Source organism: Pterocles gutturalis, unplaced genomic scaffold, assembly GCF_000699245.1.
Source record: "Pterocles gutturalis isolate BGI_N339 unplaced genomic scaffold, ASM69924v1 scaffold47676, whole genome shotgun sequence".
Classification (NCBI taxonomy): Eukaryota; Metazoa; Chordata; class Aves; order Pterocliformes; family Pteroclidae; genus Pterocles; species Pterocles gutturalis.
In genome coordinates, this window is record NW_010104760.1 from 19,024 (window position 1) to 38,782 (window position 19,759).

Genomic DNA, 19,759 nt, shown 5'->3' on the forward strand with positions numbered 1-19,759 from the left:
AGCAGCATAGGTGTGTGGTCATGTTGCGGAGGTATGCACGTTATACAGGGAGGAACTGCACTGTCCTGACATAGCCTGGGTACAAAAATGTAACAAAACCTGGTAGGATGAAGAGGCTCAGCAGCAGGTAGATACCCACAGGTCACTTAAGTGGACTGTGCACAGGAAGGCAATACAAATAAGAAAACAGTTGCCTTTTGAAAAACAAGTGACATGAATTTCTACAAACTGAGGATCAGGGAAGGCTCCAGCCCCCTTGTACCTTGTTTGAGCTTGCTTGTGACTCATACTGTCAAACTAAAGAACCTGAGGCTTTCTAGCCTTGGCTCTTAGGGAATGTAGTATAACATGTTGGTATTGCCTTTGTTTATGTCCAAGAATGAACAGATTTGCTCTCCTTGATTTGTTTCCTGCAAAGATTAAATCTGGACTGTCATATTAAATGGAAAGGCCATAAAAGATTGCTCTGTTTTTGTTGCTTTGACAACCAAAAAGTCTTTAACAAATGGAAATATTAGTTGGAGTTACAGAAATAAACTCTGGAGCCCTAATGGTCAACCACCAAGAATCCCTGCCCGCTGCCAGAATCCTGTGTCATGAAGATTTTGTGGCTCTATAGGTGCTTCATCCTCAAAACCATTGCATACTGCAGACATGCTTTATAATACCCTCCTGTGCCTGATGCAGTGATAATAGTAATTTTGGACCTGACTGCTTTTTTTTCTTCCTTACAGAACATGAGAAACACAGACTGTGTAAAAGTGCAGACTATATGAATTTACACTTCAAAGTGAAGTGGCTGTACAATGAATATGTCCGTGATCTGCCTGCCTTCAAGGGAAAAGTGCCTGAATATCCAGCGTGAGTGTGTTATCTCTCCTTGTGTTACCTTGAGGGTAGTCATTTGCTTCTCCTGTGGCTGCCTTCATGATGCGCCATTTCTTTACTCCTGATTTTCTGTGTTTATGTGCATGTTTGTCTCCTCTGGTGTTCTGTGCCTGACACCGTTCAACACCTTATTGTACAGTATCTCCCAAAATCTCAAAAGCTTTAGCAATGGTGTGGACAGTCTTTAAGCTACTTTGTGCCTGCAGTGTGGGCTTTGGTCAATTCTTGGACAACAGGCTTCTGGATTTATGCTTACATTCTTGTATTAATAGATAACAGCTTTATCTGTATGTACTGTATGTATGTCTGTATGTGTGCATATGAATGTCACATATATACATGCACAACAGGATTTGTGAGTAAAAATAATATTTTATTTTTTTTAGTAAGACAAGGTGGTTTAGTTGGAAACGTCAGATAAGCTGTCACTCTTAAGCTCTAAGCACTTATTTGCAACTTTTTATTTAACTTTCAAAGAGCAGCAGTAGATTTCAGACCTGAAGAAGTTTTCTGAGCCTGAAAAGGCTCCTGAGAGGATGCTGGAGCTGGAGTCCCGCACTTGGCCTAAGGAAAGTTGTTTCTGACCAGTGTTCAGCTGGTTTTCAGAGGCTTTCAGTGATGACTGAAAGTGATGATGTTGCTTCAAGCAGCTTCTTTCCCTGTGCTTCAATGTTACCCCTCCACTGGGTTTTGGGGGTTTAACACACTCCCCTTTTTCCCCCTGCAATCTCTTTTTGCTTCGGTTTGAGCTTGTTATATCTTGTTCTACCCACCTGAGCATGAAGAACAAATTGTTCCTGTTTTACAAGAGTAAAATGCTTTTTTCATGTTCCTTCCCAAACTTCTGCTGGTTCCAGTTTGTTCCCAGCTTTCCTTGTAAGTGAGGTTTACTCGCCTCTCTCCAACTGGTCTGTGTATGGACATATAACACCCAGGCTTAAATACTGATATTTCATCTAGATCTTGCCTTGCAGGCAGTGCTGCTGCTCTCACATGCTGAGTTGATAGCAGCATTTTATTTTTTTTCTTCAGTGTATTGTTGACCAGTGTAGCTTCCAGTGGGCCACAGGCCAGCCCCCAAGCACCCTCAACAGAGTATTCTACCTAGCTGTCCTTCCCCTGCTGTGTATGACTGGTCACTGCTGTCTAAATGCAGCGCTTTGCACTTACCTCTCTTGAGAAAAACATCTTGCTTGGACTGTGTTTCCAGTTTGGCATTTTGAATTCTCTTCCCATCCTGTAGTGCCTGCAGTCCCTCAAGCCTGGTGTGAGCTGCATGCTGATAAGACTTGAGGCAGTTGGCATAATTGCTGGGCTCTAGCAATGGGTCTTGCTTAACAAAATAGGTCAGCAAGAGGCATTAACTCAGTGAATAGGTTGCTGGAGTGACAGTCTCAGAAGCCCCATTCTCTTTGCTGTGCCTCTGAGTCAGTGCAGTCTCAGGCAAGTGATCAGATATTTTTAATCTCTCTTTTTCTCCTCTGTGATCAGGATAATGATGCTCAGTTTCATTCTGCAGTCTTTTGCAGACTGTTCTGCTCTGCTGGCCCTTGTGGTAGGGCTTCGGTGCTCAGGTACATTTGCAGCCACTGGCTTTGTTGCTTAACTCTTGTACTTTAGTACAATTAGCCACATTGTCAGACACAGGTGATGTTTATTTCAACCATAACCTTCACCTCTCACAAAATACCCCCTTGATATCAATTGCAGCTATGTGCTCTTGTCCTTTGATTTGCTTCATCACAAGTATTTTCAGTCTTGAAGCTTCCTTGAACAAAAGAGCCCATGCATCAGGTTTGCACATCAGTAAGCTCTTCAGATGAAACTCAATTGCTGCTGTCCAGAGAACAGTTGAGTTGTCTGCCTACTTGACAGACAAGAGGCTATCCACAAGCTCGCTTTTCCTGTTGAAACTGTGAGAAACCGTGTTTCTGATAGCCTTGAGATATGATTGAATAAAGTGAAGGCTCCTAAGTATTGAAGCTGAAGTTCTTACACTCCCCTTGTTTTCTGAAATTCAGCAGCAGTTTCTGAAACGGAAGTAGCAATATAGCTGGGAGTGGATCTTCTGAACTTCGTCTCTTCACACTTTAGCTGCTAGCTAAAAGCTGTGAATTGCCAGTTTCCGAAAAACCCTAACTTTTTAGATATGTGAAGAAGTGCTCTACGTTTTGTTTTAATACTGATGCTAGCATGCAGCTAGTATTGTAGCTGTGCTGGAGAGTATCCTCCTCTCTTCTCGGGGAAGGTATTCCTTCCTTTGAAATCCTTATTCTTCTGGCTCACTTAAACTTAGTATTTATTCTTTTACTCTTTGAAACCCTGCCTGCCTTCTCTGTGCTTGCCGAGGCCCACAGGGTGTTCACTGGGTACCCACATGCATCAACACAGCAAATGAACAAGATTAATGCAGCTGTAAAGCCTGAGACCACAGGAGACAGGCTCATGGCCAAGCTGACATTGTAGCCTTTTGTGTTACTTACTGTTGTGCAGCCAACAGAGGAAAACTTTCATTTAGTCACAAAGGACTGCTCCCTTTCCCCGCAGGCAAGGCTGAGGCGTATTCTATGCAAACCTCGTTTGGAGAGGTTGGCTGTGGTGTCTTGAGTCAGGCTGTGCTGACCCCGGCAAGCACAGAATGTTTCTTAAGCAGCACCGTGAGCCTCTGCCTTGTGTGCTGGTGCATGAGTCATTACGTGCTTCTAGATCAATAATTGAACCAGACAAGGAAGAAGATATTCACCATATAATAACATTTTGAAGCTATTTCTGCATGAAATCATTATTTTCATTAGTTTCTGTGCTAGATAATTTTGAACATCGTTTTGGATATGTTGCCTTCAAAGTCCTCAAGAGTCCCCATCACTTGCTCAGCAGCCCAAGAACTGATGGTAAAACACTGTAAGGGATATTTGGCCTAAGATAACTCTAGGTTTGTGTTACAGCTCAAAGCACATTTCGGTCCTGAATGTGCCCAGGGACTAGAAGTATTTATAGATTATTTATATCTCTTGTGTTTTCCTGACAGCCAATAAGGGACAAAGTTGAGGCTGGCTTTGCAAATGCAGTTACAGAATTTCCTGACATGATCCAAGAGATTCACTTTGCACTTAAACATCTGTAATAAACCTCTTTCTGGAGATAAAGTATTTCTTTTATTAGGGGAGTAGGTGGTTGTAATTCATCTCCCCACCTTTCAAATAGCACCTTTTTCCTTACTAGCTTTGTTTGGACAAATTGGTAAGACAATAAAATACCTATGCATTTGATTTTGTGTATCAACATTATGGTAGCCATAAGAATATAGGCAGTGACTGTTGCCAGCACTGAATGGCTCTTTCTTATGGATATGGTGCAATAACTAAGGATGAATGGTAATAAGGAAGTAGTTCTACTTGTCAGAGTGAAAATTTTGGCTTCTGGCACAAACAAGTGATCCTCCCTGTACCTGGACCTATGACACATGAAGCAGTCGGCAGCTTGCAGCCTGAGAATTGTGAAAGAGGTGGAAGATGTGTATTTGCTTCCTTGTAAACTGCATGAGTTTTCTACTAAGTATTGAGCTGTCACTTTAAAATATGGTATTGTAATTAATAACAAAATGTTGAAAGCTTGAGAAACTTGCATCAGACTCTGAAATATGCTGACTTTTAGGAGCCTGAAGTGCCATTCAAAAGGAATTTTTCCAGAACACAGGAAGTTCATATATCTGTGACAATGTTCCACTGCTGCTGTCTATATTTAATAGGGCTGCATAGACTCTTAAATGCTGTTGGCATTTAACACTGTCAGTTACAATTTCCAATATTACCATTGACATGCTTTGTGTTTTGAAGTGTAGAGCATATTTAAGGCTATCTGTCAGTGAATTTGCTCTTGATCCCCCTCTCATGTCTGCCATGGGCTTTCATGTTCTTTGCAGACTCAGCCCATAATTAGCATAATCTCTATGAACACAGCTGCCTATTTAGAGGAGGCTGTACTCTGTGAAGCTCGTATAATAATCTTTTGTATGGACTGAAATCACACATGGGCACTCTTTTCCGTTATTTGTGAATTCTGTTTAGTAATACTTGAAATTAAGATTTGCTTCAGCTGTGATATGTTGGCACTTGCACATAACAAATCCTAGAGAGAGATTTAAAGAAAGCTGTAAATCCTATGTTTTTGCTTAAACATAGACAACACCCCTTGCCCCGCTTGTGTGCTATGTGGATATATCCCACAGAGCAGAGAACAGAGTGATGACCAGCTGTAAGATCCCATCACTGAAGCTGCTTTTCACCTTGTCTATTTGGCCAAGGTGGGGTTGTGTCAAAGCCTTTTTTGTGGTGCAGAAGGTAGCTCCAGACACCAACTCATGTGAGGCACGTCTCTGAGATACAGCAGTGGCTGTTTCAGCAGCTTCTTGGATTCTGCTCTACCATGTAGCTTATCCTCCTAAGTGAAGAGAACGAACCAAGACAAACTTTGCTGTCCTCATTCTAGGACCTGCCTGGTTTGGGGACTTGACTGTGCTCCAAAGGCTATTGGTCCAGCACTTAACATCAACTAAGTTTGTGCTTCTTTAAAAGAAAACAATGAAGAGCTGCTTACAGAAGTGGCCAGCTTCCTGCAAGCCCTAGCAGATGTGCTGTGCTATCATCAGAAGTTAATCTTACTCAAGCATCTTTACAGTGAGATCATCAGCCTATAGAAATGGGAGAGTGTTTTAGAGAAGGCTTGGGGAAGGGAAGAGCAGGATTAAAGTGGATCAAACTTCTAGCCTTGATTCTCCCTCCTGGCACTCCAGAAGTATGTCTGTATCTGCAGATGAAGTGGCTGAAGGGCCCTGGAAAACAGTCACTTCTTTTCCTCCCTTTATGTTGATTTGCAGGTCTCACATGAAAGATGGTAGACTCAATTGGGCAGCACAACAGTGTGCTGTATCTCTTAGTGTGCAGAGATGGTGGTATCGGAGGTTTCCCTTGTCCTGTCTGACACATGGGTGAAAGGGGAAGAAAAGACAAAGTGCTCTGAGAAGATGCAAGGTTAAAGGTAATGCTCAAGGGTAAAAAGGGGAAGATAAAGAGGAAGGACAGAGGAGAAGGGCAAAACCAGCACAGAACCAACAATCTGCAGTAGCTGGACTGGGCTGTGTTCCGCTTGTCCAGCCTAGGTGCTGGTACAGCCCCTGCTCACTGGTAGCTTGTGTACAGGTAAGAGTACTTTGGGGAACTTTGGCTGCGCACACAGACAGTGGCAAGCTTTCACAAGGTTTGCTGAAACAGCAGCACTGTCTCAGTTTGATTGGTGTGCTCTGTTTCTTGATGTAACTTGATGTAACTTGATGTCCTTCCTGTCCCTCCTGCAGGTGGTTTGAGCAGTTTGTGATGCAGTGGCTGGATGAAAATGAAGATGTTTCCTTAGAATTCCTGCATGGTGCTCTGGAGAGAGATAAAAAAGATGGGGTATGTAGGTTGCTCCAAGCGGATGTCTTGGCACTGCATCCTTCAGTGCCCAGAACCAAGGAACAACACTGTAAATTCAGCTGTCATGCAAATGGAGGATGCAGCCCTTTTTGCTTGCTAAACACCTGGGAAACTCGTTTATTTTGGGACAAGTCCCAGAGAGTTATTTAATAGCAAAGTGCATATGTCTGTTCTGTTCTGCTGCTGTTAATCTGTCAGCCACTAGCTTGGTGCTGTCTCATCTCTCTGTGTTTGTGAGATGTAATTGAAATATAAGGCATTTTGCATGTACTTAGTCATGCAGTGAGAATGTGACCTTAATCCATTGACAGAATAATCTTATTCTTATTTTGCTGAGTATTCATGATGGAGAGCAAAAACCTTCCCATTTGTTCAGTGACTGTTAGCACTGTAGTATGTGGTGCTAACGTAAGCATTCTCTTTAATATCTAAATTTTAAGAAAAATCTGGAAAAAGCTCTTCTCTCTCTCCTCCTTTCCTCATTAACTGACAGGCAAGCCGTGCATTTCATTAGGGTTCTCAGCATCATGTTACATTTCCTTGGTGCTTCTCATGTCATAGCTGGTGAAGGACAGTAAACCTGTAACCCAACAGAGTTGGCTATTTAGCTCCTCTGTACCTTTTGGAGAGCTTTTGACTAATTCTGAGGAAGACATAGGTTTTGATAAAGTTGTCCTGCCTCTGACATGGCAGATGATTGAGATGCCCGTGAAATGGGTGTATTTCACATCTTTCCATTTGAGAATAACTCTTTGTACTTCTTTTTCAGTTCCAGCAAACATCTGAGCATGCTCTGTTCTCTTGCTCCGTGGTGGATGTCTTCACCCAGCTCAATCAGAGCTTTGAGATCATTAAGAAGCTGGAGTGCCCAGACCCCATCATCGTTGCTCATTATAATAGGAGGTTTGCTAAGGTAACACCCTCAGCATCCAGCTGTTTCTCTCCCTCAGTGGGATGCAAAATAGTATGATTTTTTGTTTGTTTTATTGCCTGGAGTTCCTCTAGAGTGATAGAGGACAAGTAACAGTGCTCACATCTTGTCTTCACAGACTATTGGGAAAGTGCTGATGCAGTATGCTGACATCCTCTCCAAGAGCTTCCAGTCCTACTGTTCCAAGGAGAAAGTGGTGAGTTATGCTGAGTTTCTCTTCTGCCATGAGGAATCACATAATTTTCCTCACAAACACAAGTTTCTTGCATTGCGCCTGACCATGTTGATGGTGTAAATATTTTTTTTTTTTTGTCATAATTCTTATGCTTTTATGGGTTGAATTCTGTCCTTGCAATAAAATAAAACTGGGTCTTGAGGGTGATCTGCAGGGCTTAGAGAGGTTGTCATGTCCCCTTGAAATTAACTTCCACTCTTCCTGTCTGGGTTGAGTGTCACAGAAGTGATAAAAAAAAAACCAAAAAAACCAAAAAAAAAAACCCCAAAAAAACCCTAAAAGATGGGCACAAGTTGCTCTGTAGATCTGGTACTCAGCAGCACACTTGGTTTACTGTTCTCTCCATCTAATTATCTTGCTGTTTAATCCTGAATTAAGCAAAATTCTGTGTATGAAATAAAACAGGGTCTTACATTTTTGAACCCTGTGTCTGTCCTGTGCCAGTTTTGCTGTCTCCTGCACCTGTACTGGGGATGTAACCACAGACAGAAGAGACTATTGCTCAGGCTATCCTTGACTGTTGCTTCCAAGCTTGGCCTGGCAGGACCCAGATGTGTCTCGGAATGCAGCTTTGGCTGGCAGTTCCCCTTCTGATCTGGGATGTATGCTGTGCACAATAGTAGATTGCAGCATTAAGAGGCTCAGGGTGACACAGCTTGGACACTTGCAGGGCATGGCAGGAGCTGCAGAGGAGTTGGGCCTTGTCCTGGCACTAATTTCTTGTCAGTTTGTTCTCTGTTTGTGGTAAAGCTGAGGAGGAAAATACAACAGCAGAGATCTCCCTGATCTAGGGTTTCTGGAACTGGCCATCCTATTTCAAGCTGGAGAAAAAAAATGACTAGTCTTTTTTAGGTTTGAGTGCTGAAATCTGTGCATGCTGTACCTCCTGTTGGAATCTAAGATCTGGTGGGGTAACTGGGGAAGGGTGTTGAGGCACAGACTGTACCTCTGGTGAAAGTGTGTTGCCATCCTGAGCAGTAACAGGCACCTGCTTTTGTCTCTTCAGCCCTGCATCCTGATGAATAACATCCAACAGCTGAGGGTGCAGCTAGAGAAGATGTTTGAAGCCATGGGTGGTAAAGAGGTAAGAGTGCTAAGAGACTGAGTATTACTCATTCCTACTGCACTGTTACTAGGTTACTTGCATCATACTGGTGCTGGCAGACTGCAGTCATGAGGAGAGCCCTGTGACACCTGGCACTACAAGAAGTGTGAGGGGACAGCCATGCCTGAAGATTTTCCAACAAAATTTATCATAACATTCAGGAGTGAATGTTTCAAGGCACAGAATAGTATGGGGGAGGAAAGAGAAGGATATGCACTGTGTTCATGTGGGCTGGATGTAGGCGTGGCTGGTGGTTTCACAGCTCTGAAGACAGATAGGTCTGAGAACTATTGACATCAAGTCATTTTATGTGACATATAAATGTGGGACAATACCTTTGGCATTAAATGTCCAATATCTATTACATTGCAGACATGCAAATAGGAGTTCTGTACGCATGCTTTGTTGGATACTCAGATGTGTCCATGAATATAAATACTTTTTGTTCTTTGTTCTGAGATGGCCATTTTTACAGAAGAATTCCCACCCCCTCAGATCACTCTGTCTGTTCTGATATAATCGGTGCATCTGTTTTCTCCTCTTCTTTTTTCATTGCTTTTCAAGAATCGGGAAGATGAAGAAAAGGCTGCTGATGCTGATGTTAGGAAAAGATTATTTTCAAAGCCTAAGTTCATCCCCTTTGGTTGTGTTGTGGTAGAACCTATGCTATGACCTGTGTGCTAAGAGGAAAGTCAGCTTTGCTGATGGGCAGCTCAGTTTTTGCCTGTGTTGCTGTTTCAGATCTTTCTTGTGTTCAGTGGCAGAACTCTGTGAAGTGGCAAACATCTCACCAAATAGATTTACCCCATAAGGCAAGAAAAGCTGCTGTCATTCTTTCACATGTGATCTCAACAATCCTAATTTCTGAGCCCTATGTCAAGAATTAGAACTATATGCTCCCAGCTGTAATAGCAGTGGTAGCTAAATGCTAATTTTTCAGGAAAAAGTAAACCTGTGATGAAATGTTTGTGAAGTGGTTTATAAAGTTTTAATCTATGTGCACTTTATTTCCCTTAAGGAATAAATTTGCTACTTTTTTCCATAGTGGTGGCCATTAAGTATGGTTTCACTATATTTCAAATTGAAAATACTGCCTGCAAATTGAGAGTATCACCTGATAGTGTGTTAAACAGGGGGGAGAAAAAAAAGTGTTTGTTAAGACTGTCAGCTACGTTTCCTAGCCTAGACCTCTTCTCTACATTCTACCCTTTAAAACCTTCCTCAGGAGGTCTAGGTGAGGTAGAACAGAGGTGATGAATCCACTGTTTCCCCTGCACTGTGGAATCAAAAGAAAAAAAAGAAAAGGGGAGAGGAACCCAGACTGTGAGCAATAAAACACACAGGAAACAAACGCACTAGGAAACTGATTTTTGGAAGTGATTTTTTTTCTTTTGTTTTCAAATGCTGCTTGTCCACTTCGTTAGGCTGCCACTGATCACCAGAAATAAATCGTGTTGTGTTTAGTGCCTGCATTATTTGCTATCCTCAGGGGTTTCCCTCTTGGTGACTATGTTGTACTTTGCTTCATGACTTGAAACCTGCCAGGGCCTCTGTTTTGCTAGAGTAAACAAGGTCTTGTCATAGTTTGAGTAGTCCTTTTTCTGATGTAGATTGGGCCTGGCTAGTGAGTAACAACAGCTTTGAAATTAGAACATGTAGACAAACATACTGCTGGAAATGCACCTGTGGGGCTTATCTACTCCTTCAGGAAGGACAGTTCTTACTTTCTGTGACAGATTTGATATATATCCATCTATACATCACACAGTAGCTTGCACAAATGTAAGCATCATCCTGACTTCTCTACCCAAAAAGGAACTGCTTCCCTGGGGGAATAAGAAAGTAGCATAGTGGTATGTCCTGGTCATCTTGAACTGTTCACCTTTTTGTCTTCTCAAAGTTGACGTTGAGGACTAGGTACCAAATATACCGTTGTTCCTGTGGCAGATATGTTGGATATACCATTTGTGAAGCCAGAACTTGGGGATTGGTTTCAGTTACTGTGCACTTGTGGCTTCATCTGCTTCTGATTCACAGATCCGTCTCCATCTACTGCTGTAGCACTGCACCACTCTGGAATGCTTTGAAGTACTGCTACTAACTAGCGCTCTCTGCCAGTGGGTCCAAAACGCACACCTGCTGAAATCCATATCCCTTATTCCCTTTTGCATCAAGGGAAATGAAGGGACGGCGCTCACTCATAGTCATACTGCAGTGTAATGGCATAACAGGGAATAAAAGTGCGTGCCCCTGACTATTTCTTGAGACTGGGCTCTTTGATATAGTGCCTTCCTTTACTTTTTTTTTCTCCAGTTGAGGAATGATACCTTGGCACCCACTTCACTTATTCTTTTTCCAGCTGTAGTACTCAGAAGGCACAAAATAGGGCAAGAATTGCCCAGCATCTCTGATTTTAATGTTTTGGTGTCCTACGGTCCGTGAACATTACTAGTCAGAAACAATAAGGACACCAGCAGGACTTTAGAGAGCTCTCTGTGGAGGGATTCTCTTAGGTCTGTGCTTGAGATCTCAGGGCATATATATATATACACACAGACAGACACAGAGAAAGAAGTATCTGAGATGGTTTTTAGGATTTATAATTAATATTTTTATTTCCCTTCCGAGCTGCGTTGATCTCACAAGATCAGAACAGCTTCAGTGTGGCTCAGTAGCACTCTCAGACATTCCTGAAGCACGTTTTATAAAGGCAGTGTTTATGGAGTGGCAGGTAGCATTAAAAGCATAATGAACAGTGGAATCTGGGGGTCAGTCCTGGACAGAAGCTGGGTACGTGAATACTTTTTTAAGCCTTTTGATTCCTCTGACTCAGCTCTAGTACACCCACAGAATGGAGACTGTAATTTAGCTCTGTGATGAAGTGGGCTATATAGATTCATTGCTAGTGTTTGCCTGAACTTGGCTCCATTTATTTGTTTATTAATACATTATCTAATAAAACCTAATGTGACCTGCATTTTCTACCCTCTTCTGCAGTTTTCCTGCAGACTTCAGCCTGGTCTGTGTGCTATCCCTGACACCAGAATGAGCCTTTCTCTTTTCCTTGAGAGAGATTTATTTCTGCAGTCCATTATTTTGCTTCGCTTTTCATGAGTTATGAGCTCGTGACACTGAAATTAAAAGGTGCTGTACTACATTGCCCACTGCTGGATTCCAGATGTGCTATGAAGCCTAGCTTAACATATTTCTGCCCTTTTTTTTTTTTTTTTTTCCCCCAAAGTCAAGCATGTGGGCTGAGTATCAGAGACAAACACTGCCTAGGGAACCTAAAGAATTAGCTGCTGAGTAGCAGCAGATTGTCATAATACAATTTTCATGCCTTCAGTTTCAAGCTAATCTGTACAATTAATGCTTCAGAAAACTCTCCTCTTAATGGTCAGCCAGGGTTAGCTCACATTTTAAATCCCAAGTTAGCCACTTGAATAACAAATTGCAGGACAGTTTAGAAACAGCCAAGACTTGATAGGAATGTTCTCAATGGATTTGTGGTATCTACTGATTGGTCCTCATTAGCATCTCACATGTCATAGCTAAGGCCACCTTAGTATTTGAGAGGCTGGCAGCTGTTGTTTGGATTCAGCGGTCCAAGTTCCTAACTCCTGAATCCTATAGGAACGTGGGGAGATGCATGAAAATTCAGTGCAAGTGAGTCCCTAAAGGGAGGTAGGATTTGTTGAGCTCCCTGCCTCGCAGTTACCTCTGCAGAGAGGAGCTCCCAGGGGCCAGTGGAGGAAGGCAGAACAAAAATCAGCAACTAAAAGCTGGAGCCAAGTGAACTCTATAACTTACATAAAGGTAAAATAGGACAGCAGGGCAAAATTCTCTAGTTGCTGATATGTTAGATCAAAACCAATTATTTCACAGGTTCTCTGGCTTTACAATGTGAATTGATTAACATCCTCAGCCTTCTAGAAGTCAAGAGCTATGTTTCTACAGCTATAGAGGAGACTTCCAGTTCCCGTTGCTCACGCTTTACCAGTATGTGTAGAAATCAAAGAAGAACTAATGACATCTGGAAAACTTGGAAGCCCATCACAGCAAATGGGTTCTGTTTCATCCATGAGAGAAGCAGGAGATCAACCTAAAGTTTATAGCACTATGCTGTAAATGGCACCATTCAGATTAGCAGAGAACTTGAGGTTCCAGCCCTGAATATACTTGGATGAGACTTCGAGGCCCAGATTCTTGAAGTGCCAAGTCCCAAATATTTGCAGGAAATTAAGAGTGTCCTGCTTTCTTCCCTGAAATGTAAATATAGGGTTACCTCTTCTCTCTTTGCTTGTACCTCAATTTTCTGTGTCACACATTTAGTCTCAACCACAGAACTATGGCTGTGCCAGCCATTATTTCCACTGGAATTGGAGCACTTGCTCAGAGATCAGGAGACACCTCACTGTGGGTACTGTCCTGTGTTTTGCACAAGAACTTTTCATTAGCTTTCTTCCTCTGAATCATCTCCATTACACCCACACAATGGAGATCATAAGCCTGCTGAGCTCCAGCTTCCAATAGAAATGGTCTGGATGTGACATGTGGCAGTGACCCAAGTGCCTAACACTGTTTTCTGCTTTACCAGACAGATTTATCATGCAGTCCAAGTAGCATTTCCTGCTATCAGTGATGGCTGATGTGCTTAGAATTCATTGGCTGAGTAGCAACAACAAAATCTACGCTGTTTCATTTGAGCCCTGTTATCAGTTTCACAATATTGGCAAAGAGCAGTTTGCAGTTACACCAGGAGCTACAGGGACTCTGTAACTGATGTGTAATTTATATATGTGAAACACTAGTGCACACCTACTGCCACCTTCCTAATGGTCTTAAATCACGCTCAGGTAATTCCCTGAAATATGCTTTCAAGCTAAAGCATGCCAATACATATGCATTAACAATCAGTAATGTATTACGTGGACTCCTCCTTCCAGAGCAGAAGTTGCTCAGAAGACAACAGGCTGTCTGGAATGACAGAGAACGTGGTGGATACTGAACCAGAATGCTTACCACCAGGGGTTGACTTCCTGAGAGTGAGGCTGGGCACGCCAAAGTTAAATCTGGGCAGCTCTCTTGCCAGTTGCACCCAGAGGGCTGTGAGCTGGTGTTCTGGATGAGAAAGAGTTCCTCACCACAGATAATGAAGCTCATCCCTTTGGCAAAGCATTGCTCTAGCTGTCCCGTCTTGCAGTACAGGGCTGACAATCAGCCTTCCTTCTGCTCTTGAGGAGATAAGTTTACAGACAACAAATACAATAACAAGGAGAAGCTTGGGGGTAGTTGGTGAGCTCTCCATGTCACCTCACAGTAAAGCAAGGCATTAACTGCATGATTTATGAACCGGGGCAATAGGTTGTTGATCCTCAGATGTCCTCTAGACCTGTAACACATGCATCTGGTAACTTATAAAGAAGTAGAAATAAATAGTGAGGAATAGGTGTCTTGTGCCAAATCCTTATGGCTTTTTTTGTCAACTGGAAAAGCAGTTACTTGAAATGTTTTGATGAATCTTGAACTGATCCTGCCTCAAATCTATCAGAAATGGCCAAAATCAGAGAACTGTTCAGTCTCATTAGTTGTAGATAGCAAACCAGACAGCTTGTGACTCATTGCCCCTTTACACAGTAGGAGAAGGGAAGGATTAATGTAGGGATAGGACAAACCACCACCAATAGATGCTGGTTTTGTGTTGTTATCTACAATTTTAGCTAGAATGATTGCTGATTGTCATGACATTAACTTCCTTCTCCCTTCATAGAGAGGGGGAGTTATAATGGTAACAGGAATACAAATTCACTTTAATAATCAGACCTAGCAATGCCTAAAGTTACAAGGCTTAAGTAATCATAATTTGCTTGGCTTTTTTAAAAATTATTTTTTAAAATTCTGATCCAGGAGTTTCATTAGCACAGGTTCAAATGTAACAGCAACAGGCAGTGGAGGACAGCATCCCAGCTGGCAGAGTCCAGTGATGGTAGTTCATCTGCTTATTAAGAGTAGCCTCAACAGTGAAGATGAGGACAGTGAAGGACAGCAGACTGCCCTCTGGGTTCAAGCTAAGTGCTCTTCTTTCATCCACAGTTGGATGCAGAAGCAAGTGACCATCTCAAAGAACTCCAGGTGAAGCTGAACAATGTTTTGGATGAGCTGAGTGCTGTGTTTGGTAACAGGTGAGTATAACGAGGTCCTTGTCCTTGAAGCATCCCTTTCTTTTGTCCAATCTCATTCAGTCAGGTTAAGAAGAGAAAAGAAACTCAAGTCAACTGCATTATATTTTTCTTTTTGTCATGAATTTATGGTCCTTCAAATACTGAGACCATCTAAAGAAGTGATAAATGTTTTTTAAAGTCTCTCTTTTCTAAATTGCTCTGCTTAGAAATGTAAAAGGGAGATTTCTCAACTATGAAATGTGTTTGAAGTGCATGGAGTGATTTTTTTCTGGAAGTAGTGCTTTTCAGTAACAGAATTGCCTGCTCCTTTATTGCTCAGAAAGCAGTTTCCAGCTTAGCGTTTATGAAGCAACATTCTTGTTTAAATGTTCTGCTCTAAATGTATGAAAAGGCTGACTGATTTCTGATTGTTAAATGAATATTGGAATAAGAAGGAAGCAGGTTTAGAATTTGATATTGACTTGTTCTAATGTTGCAGTGAATGGTGTTTTCTAATGTTTCAAGGGGAGGAGCTTTTTAAAGTATTGACAGAGTAATAGATGGCAATTAAGTTTTATTGCAAATCATGTTACCATTTTACCTGAGGACAAAAATGTGCTTGACTCCATAATAATTATGTAGTGAACCATAAACGATGTCAATTAAGCAAAATCTAGAAATACAGCATTCCCAACTGATCTTTAAAACCAACCATTTCTCATTGTAAAGCCCATTCATTTCATGTTGTGCTTTATAACAAGATCAATGCAGTCATGAACTGTAGTATAGCTGAAACATGGGCAAGGGGGGTAAAGCAAATTGTACCAACTTAGCCTCCTACAGTCTACGGATTTGCAGTACTTATGACCAAAAAATAATGGTGGGATTTGTCAGCAGCTATTTGGATTTCAGCACACAGAGCTAAGTGGGAGATAAGCAAGGAGTTGCCATTGCCAGTAATGGATGCTATAGCAAGAAATCTGGAGGTTCAAACTGTAACTGAATTGAATCGATAAGGTTCATAATTAGATGAAGGATGAGTGAGAAATCACAATGAGGGGGTGAATTTTGTTATCTGAAACCTGTCTCCATGGTGTCACTGCTACAAAACAATTAGGGTACAATCTTGGCATTTGCAAATATGATTTAAAGAGATTATTCGGTATCAGCATACATACCAGGGGCTGTTTTAGAGAGATGTGTCAGCAAGAGATTTAGCCAGTCAGTCTCAGATGCTTCACTCATTCCTTAGCAGTAATAGGGAATGAAAAGTAGAGATGCAGTTTACTGTATAAGCAGGATCTTCTAAAGGATTTAAATGTGGGAGGTAAGACAGGTATCCACAATATTCTGTGCAGAGTCTGTAAACAGTTGCTCTTACAACACTGTGCACACCTGATGCTGCAGATCTTAACTTTTCATCTGTGTGAGATCATTGCCTGCTGGGAAAGCAGGACACATCCAGAGAGCCTCACCACCTTTGTACTGAGAGAGGATCATGTCTGGACATGGAAGCATTTTCTGCTTTAAAGGATATTACAGAGAAAAGAAGTCTTGAAAAGGTTTATGCTTCACACAAGGCTAGCTGCTGTTTTGGTCTTGGAGGCTGTAGGACTGAAGGAGGGAATTCCTGCAAGAATTAGGGAGCAGAAGGCCCTGTCTGACAGCATAGTTTTCTTTTAAATTGCTGGTGCCAAGGGTTCATGTTAAGCTACTACTAGCTGTAGTACATGAGGTTCACTTTCAGGTGAACCTGTTGCCACAGTAACTGATTTATCATTTTTCATAATTGGTGACAATTTTGCCTTGTATTAATTTGTATTATTTAAAGGATTCTGTTATTTTTCATCTCCTGGCTGGGGATATAGAGCATCTCAAGATGGGTCCTATGGCTGATCCAGTATTTGGGAAGAAATGTGGGGTGAGATTAGCCTGTAACAGAACGGGGACTGTCAGCAGTACAGGACATGCTTGGTACTATTTTATTTGATGTGACTTATGTCTCTGGCTAAACTGTCATTGTAGCCACAATTGGCTGCAGCACGCTACTCCCCTAAAAATGGGAAAAGCTCTGAAATTGCTCCAGCAAGAGTCAGGTTAGAAGTGAGAGGGACCTTGAGGCTGGAGGTGGCAGTGCAGGAGCAGAAAGCGGTAACAGGGTGGAGAAGGAAGGTGAGAGCCACAGGGCAGAGAGGTTGTATGCTAGCACCCAACCCACAGATGTCCTAGGTGGCTCACGCAGCAGAAATTCAGGCCACTTACACAAATATAAAGCTGACTTCCAGACCTGTGTTCCTATTCTTAAATCTTTACCCTACCTCCCAGCACTGACTTCATTGTATTCAAACCTCTTTGCTGTTAGTGGATAGCTAAATGTCACTTGTAATGCCTGTTGTTAGTAACTGTTCTTTTAAATGTCAAAGCATTTACCTTTATTTGCTGACTTGATATGTTGACAGCTCTGCTCATCTATTCATCATCTTTAACCATTGTATTATTTCATTTTGAACCTTTTCTTAGCAGTAAAAGTGGATAAGTAACTGTGCCTTTAATGACTTGCATGTCACTTCATTACAGTGGCACTGCTCATTGCACAGCTGAGCCCCATGTCCCATTTTGACACTGCGATACAGCATGGACTGTATGGCAGTGGACTAGTTCCTGCCTTCAGGCTGTCTCTATTATTTTACAGACTTAACCTATCACGGGTCATAACCAAATTACTGCCAATGGACTCCTGGATGCTCAGAGCTCTGCTTGCATTGTGCCATTGCTCTGTGCTAAATCCCAGTCTCTGTGGTGTGAAACCCTGTATAGAAAGCAAAGATACCACAGGGTGCTTTGAGTTACGAATAACAGTGCTCTTGAAATCAGGGAAGGATCATTTGCTTTTGGAGGATAAGTAAACAAACTCCTCTCAAGTGTGATTGTAACTTGTGTTCGGAGGTGGTAGGCTGCCCGTGGATGATGTGCATAAGGAACTCGGTGGCATGCCCATTAGTAACAAATACAGCAAGGAAAGGAGTAGAAAATCTCAAAGAGGGAGAGTATGTAACTGAGTGTGTGATTTATGGACTTGTAGTGTTTTACCTTAGGTACTAGAGCTGGGATCTCTGCCACTGATAATCTTGCTTTTGCCTCTCTCCTATCTGTTCAGCTTTCAGACTCGTATTGATGAGTGTGTCAAGCAAATGTCTGATATCCTCTGTCAAGTGAAAGGGACAGGAAATGTTGCTGCTAATGCAAGAAACACAGTTGCACAAGATGCAGATAATGTCCTGAGGCCATTGATGGATTTCCTGGATGGAAAGTAAGCAAGTGTTCAAATGTATGTTACACATATGGTGCATTGGATTGGGAACAGTCTAGGGGAGGGAAAAACAGCTCCATGTTCTTGGATTGTTCTCAAGATGTCCAGCCTGAATTCTCAGGAAGACTTAATGGCTTTTCTTCCCATATCTTCCTCTCTCTCAAGGTACAGATCACCTCTGCAGCCTTCATTCAGTGCCAGAGCACATTCTCAGTTCTCCTTTCTCCCTCTGGCAATTGTAGCAATCAGCAAAACACACTGCTGATCAGGTAGTGGGAAAGACTGAAATTCTAAATTTACTAGCTTAGGTTTTTTTTCCTATACATATTGTATAGCCAATTAGCAAACATATTGCAAACCATGCTTACATACTTGATACTACTCAGTATCCCAGTCACGTTAAGCATGTGTGTTCTAGTCATACCTGGTGCTGTTATGACTAAAAATAAGCTTCTGAACTATGTGTTGTACATAAGCTTGATCCATTGCTTTAATTAACTGTTGCCATTAACACCATGCAGAATGATTCAGCTGTACAGGGACTTTTTGTGTCTAACTGCACATAATTCTCATCAGCTAAGCCTTGATCTACAAAGACGAATGTTTTTTAATCATTGTAGAAGTTAAACTTCTTGCTGATGCACAGCAGATCTTTATTTTGAAAGGGGTGGCCAGCGATTTTCGTAATAAATGCTGCAAGAGGATATGAAGCTGTGCAAGTTTAAAATACTGTTTATTTTGTTGCTCTTTGTACTGACTGTCCCATCTTTCTTTTGGGTCGCCGTGTAGTTAGGGACTCTCTGCAGCAATCATTACATCTAGGAACCCTGCCATGTGAGCATTTTCCATGCACGCCTTTCTGAATCTCGAGAAGCCACCTTCCTTTGTATCACTGGGAACTTGGTATGCTGGTGGCTTTTCATCCAACTGTGGAGCGAGTAATTTTGTTTCTGATAATCCCAGCCTGGATTATTTTCTTTCCTCCTTTACAGGAGGAGAGTCTTTCAATGCTTCCTGCATCTTAGCCACATCAGTCTTGCTCCTGTTCAGTTTTGTTTGTTTACTGTCCAAACAGCTATGGGAAAAATCTGTGAGATGATGTTACATGGTGTAGAAGAGTCAGCTATCACTTGTGCACTGCTACTGGCTGCAGCGTTCCTGTTTTGTAGCTCTCCCAATGTGATCAGTAAACGCCAAAGTCCAACAATGATTTTGAAGAAGAATCTAACATTTATTGGCTGTTTTGACAGCCTGTACAATAATAAAAGATTAATAAATAGGGAGATAAAGCAGAACTTCTTTATATAAAAGGGAATAAATGTATGGCAGACGATTGATGGTGAATGCAGTTGCAACAAAATAGAGAGGAGTCCAAGAAATGTTTTGAGGTTGTTATGGAGGTGAAAGATTTAGAGACTTCAGCAGCTATCAGAGCCTGTGCAGGAACTTCTGCCTAACAATCTGAGAAGTATCAGTCTAGGTATTCAACAAAAATCATTATAATAACCTCTTCAAGTTTAAAACCTATTATTCTGTATTTGTAATTTTTTGCTATCTACTCTGTAAACTTGATACATCAGGATCTTCTCAAAGGGAACCAGTTCAAGGGTACCTGCTCTTTTTTGGACTATTCCCAACCACTATAACTTAGTGATACC

At 41.8% G+C, this 19,759-nt stretch overlaps 1 protein-coding gene across 1 annotated transcript in view; it reads left to right on the plus strand.

The window, feature by feature from the left end:
* The window catches only part of LOC104458368 (protein unc-13 homolog B), a gene marked incomplete at its 5' end in the record, with an annotated part of 59,895 nt that overhangs the window by 18,701 nt on the left and 21,435 nt on the right, over window positions 1-19,759 (plus strand). Inside the window, 7 exons of the mRNA XM_010087148.1 lie at window positions 735-861; window positions 6,242-6,338; window positions 7,129-7,272; window positions 7,409-7,486; window positions 8,532-8,609; window positions 14,724-14,812; window positions 17,949-18,101. Of these exons, the coding sequence (XP_010085450.1) occupies window positions 735-861; window positions 6,242-6,338; window positions 7,129-7,272; window positions 7,409-7,486; window positions 8,532-8,609; window positions 14,724-14,812; window positions 17,949-18,101 (766 nt within the window). The remainder of the gene's footprint in view (window positions 1-734; window positions 862-6,241; window positions 6,339-7,128; window positions 7,273-7,408; window positions 7,487-8,531; window positions 8,610-14,723; window positions 14,813-17,948; window positions 18,102-19,759) is intronic.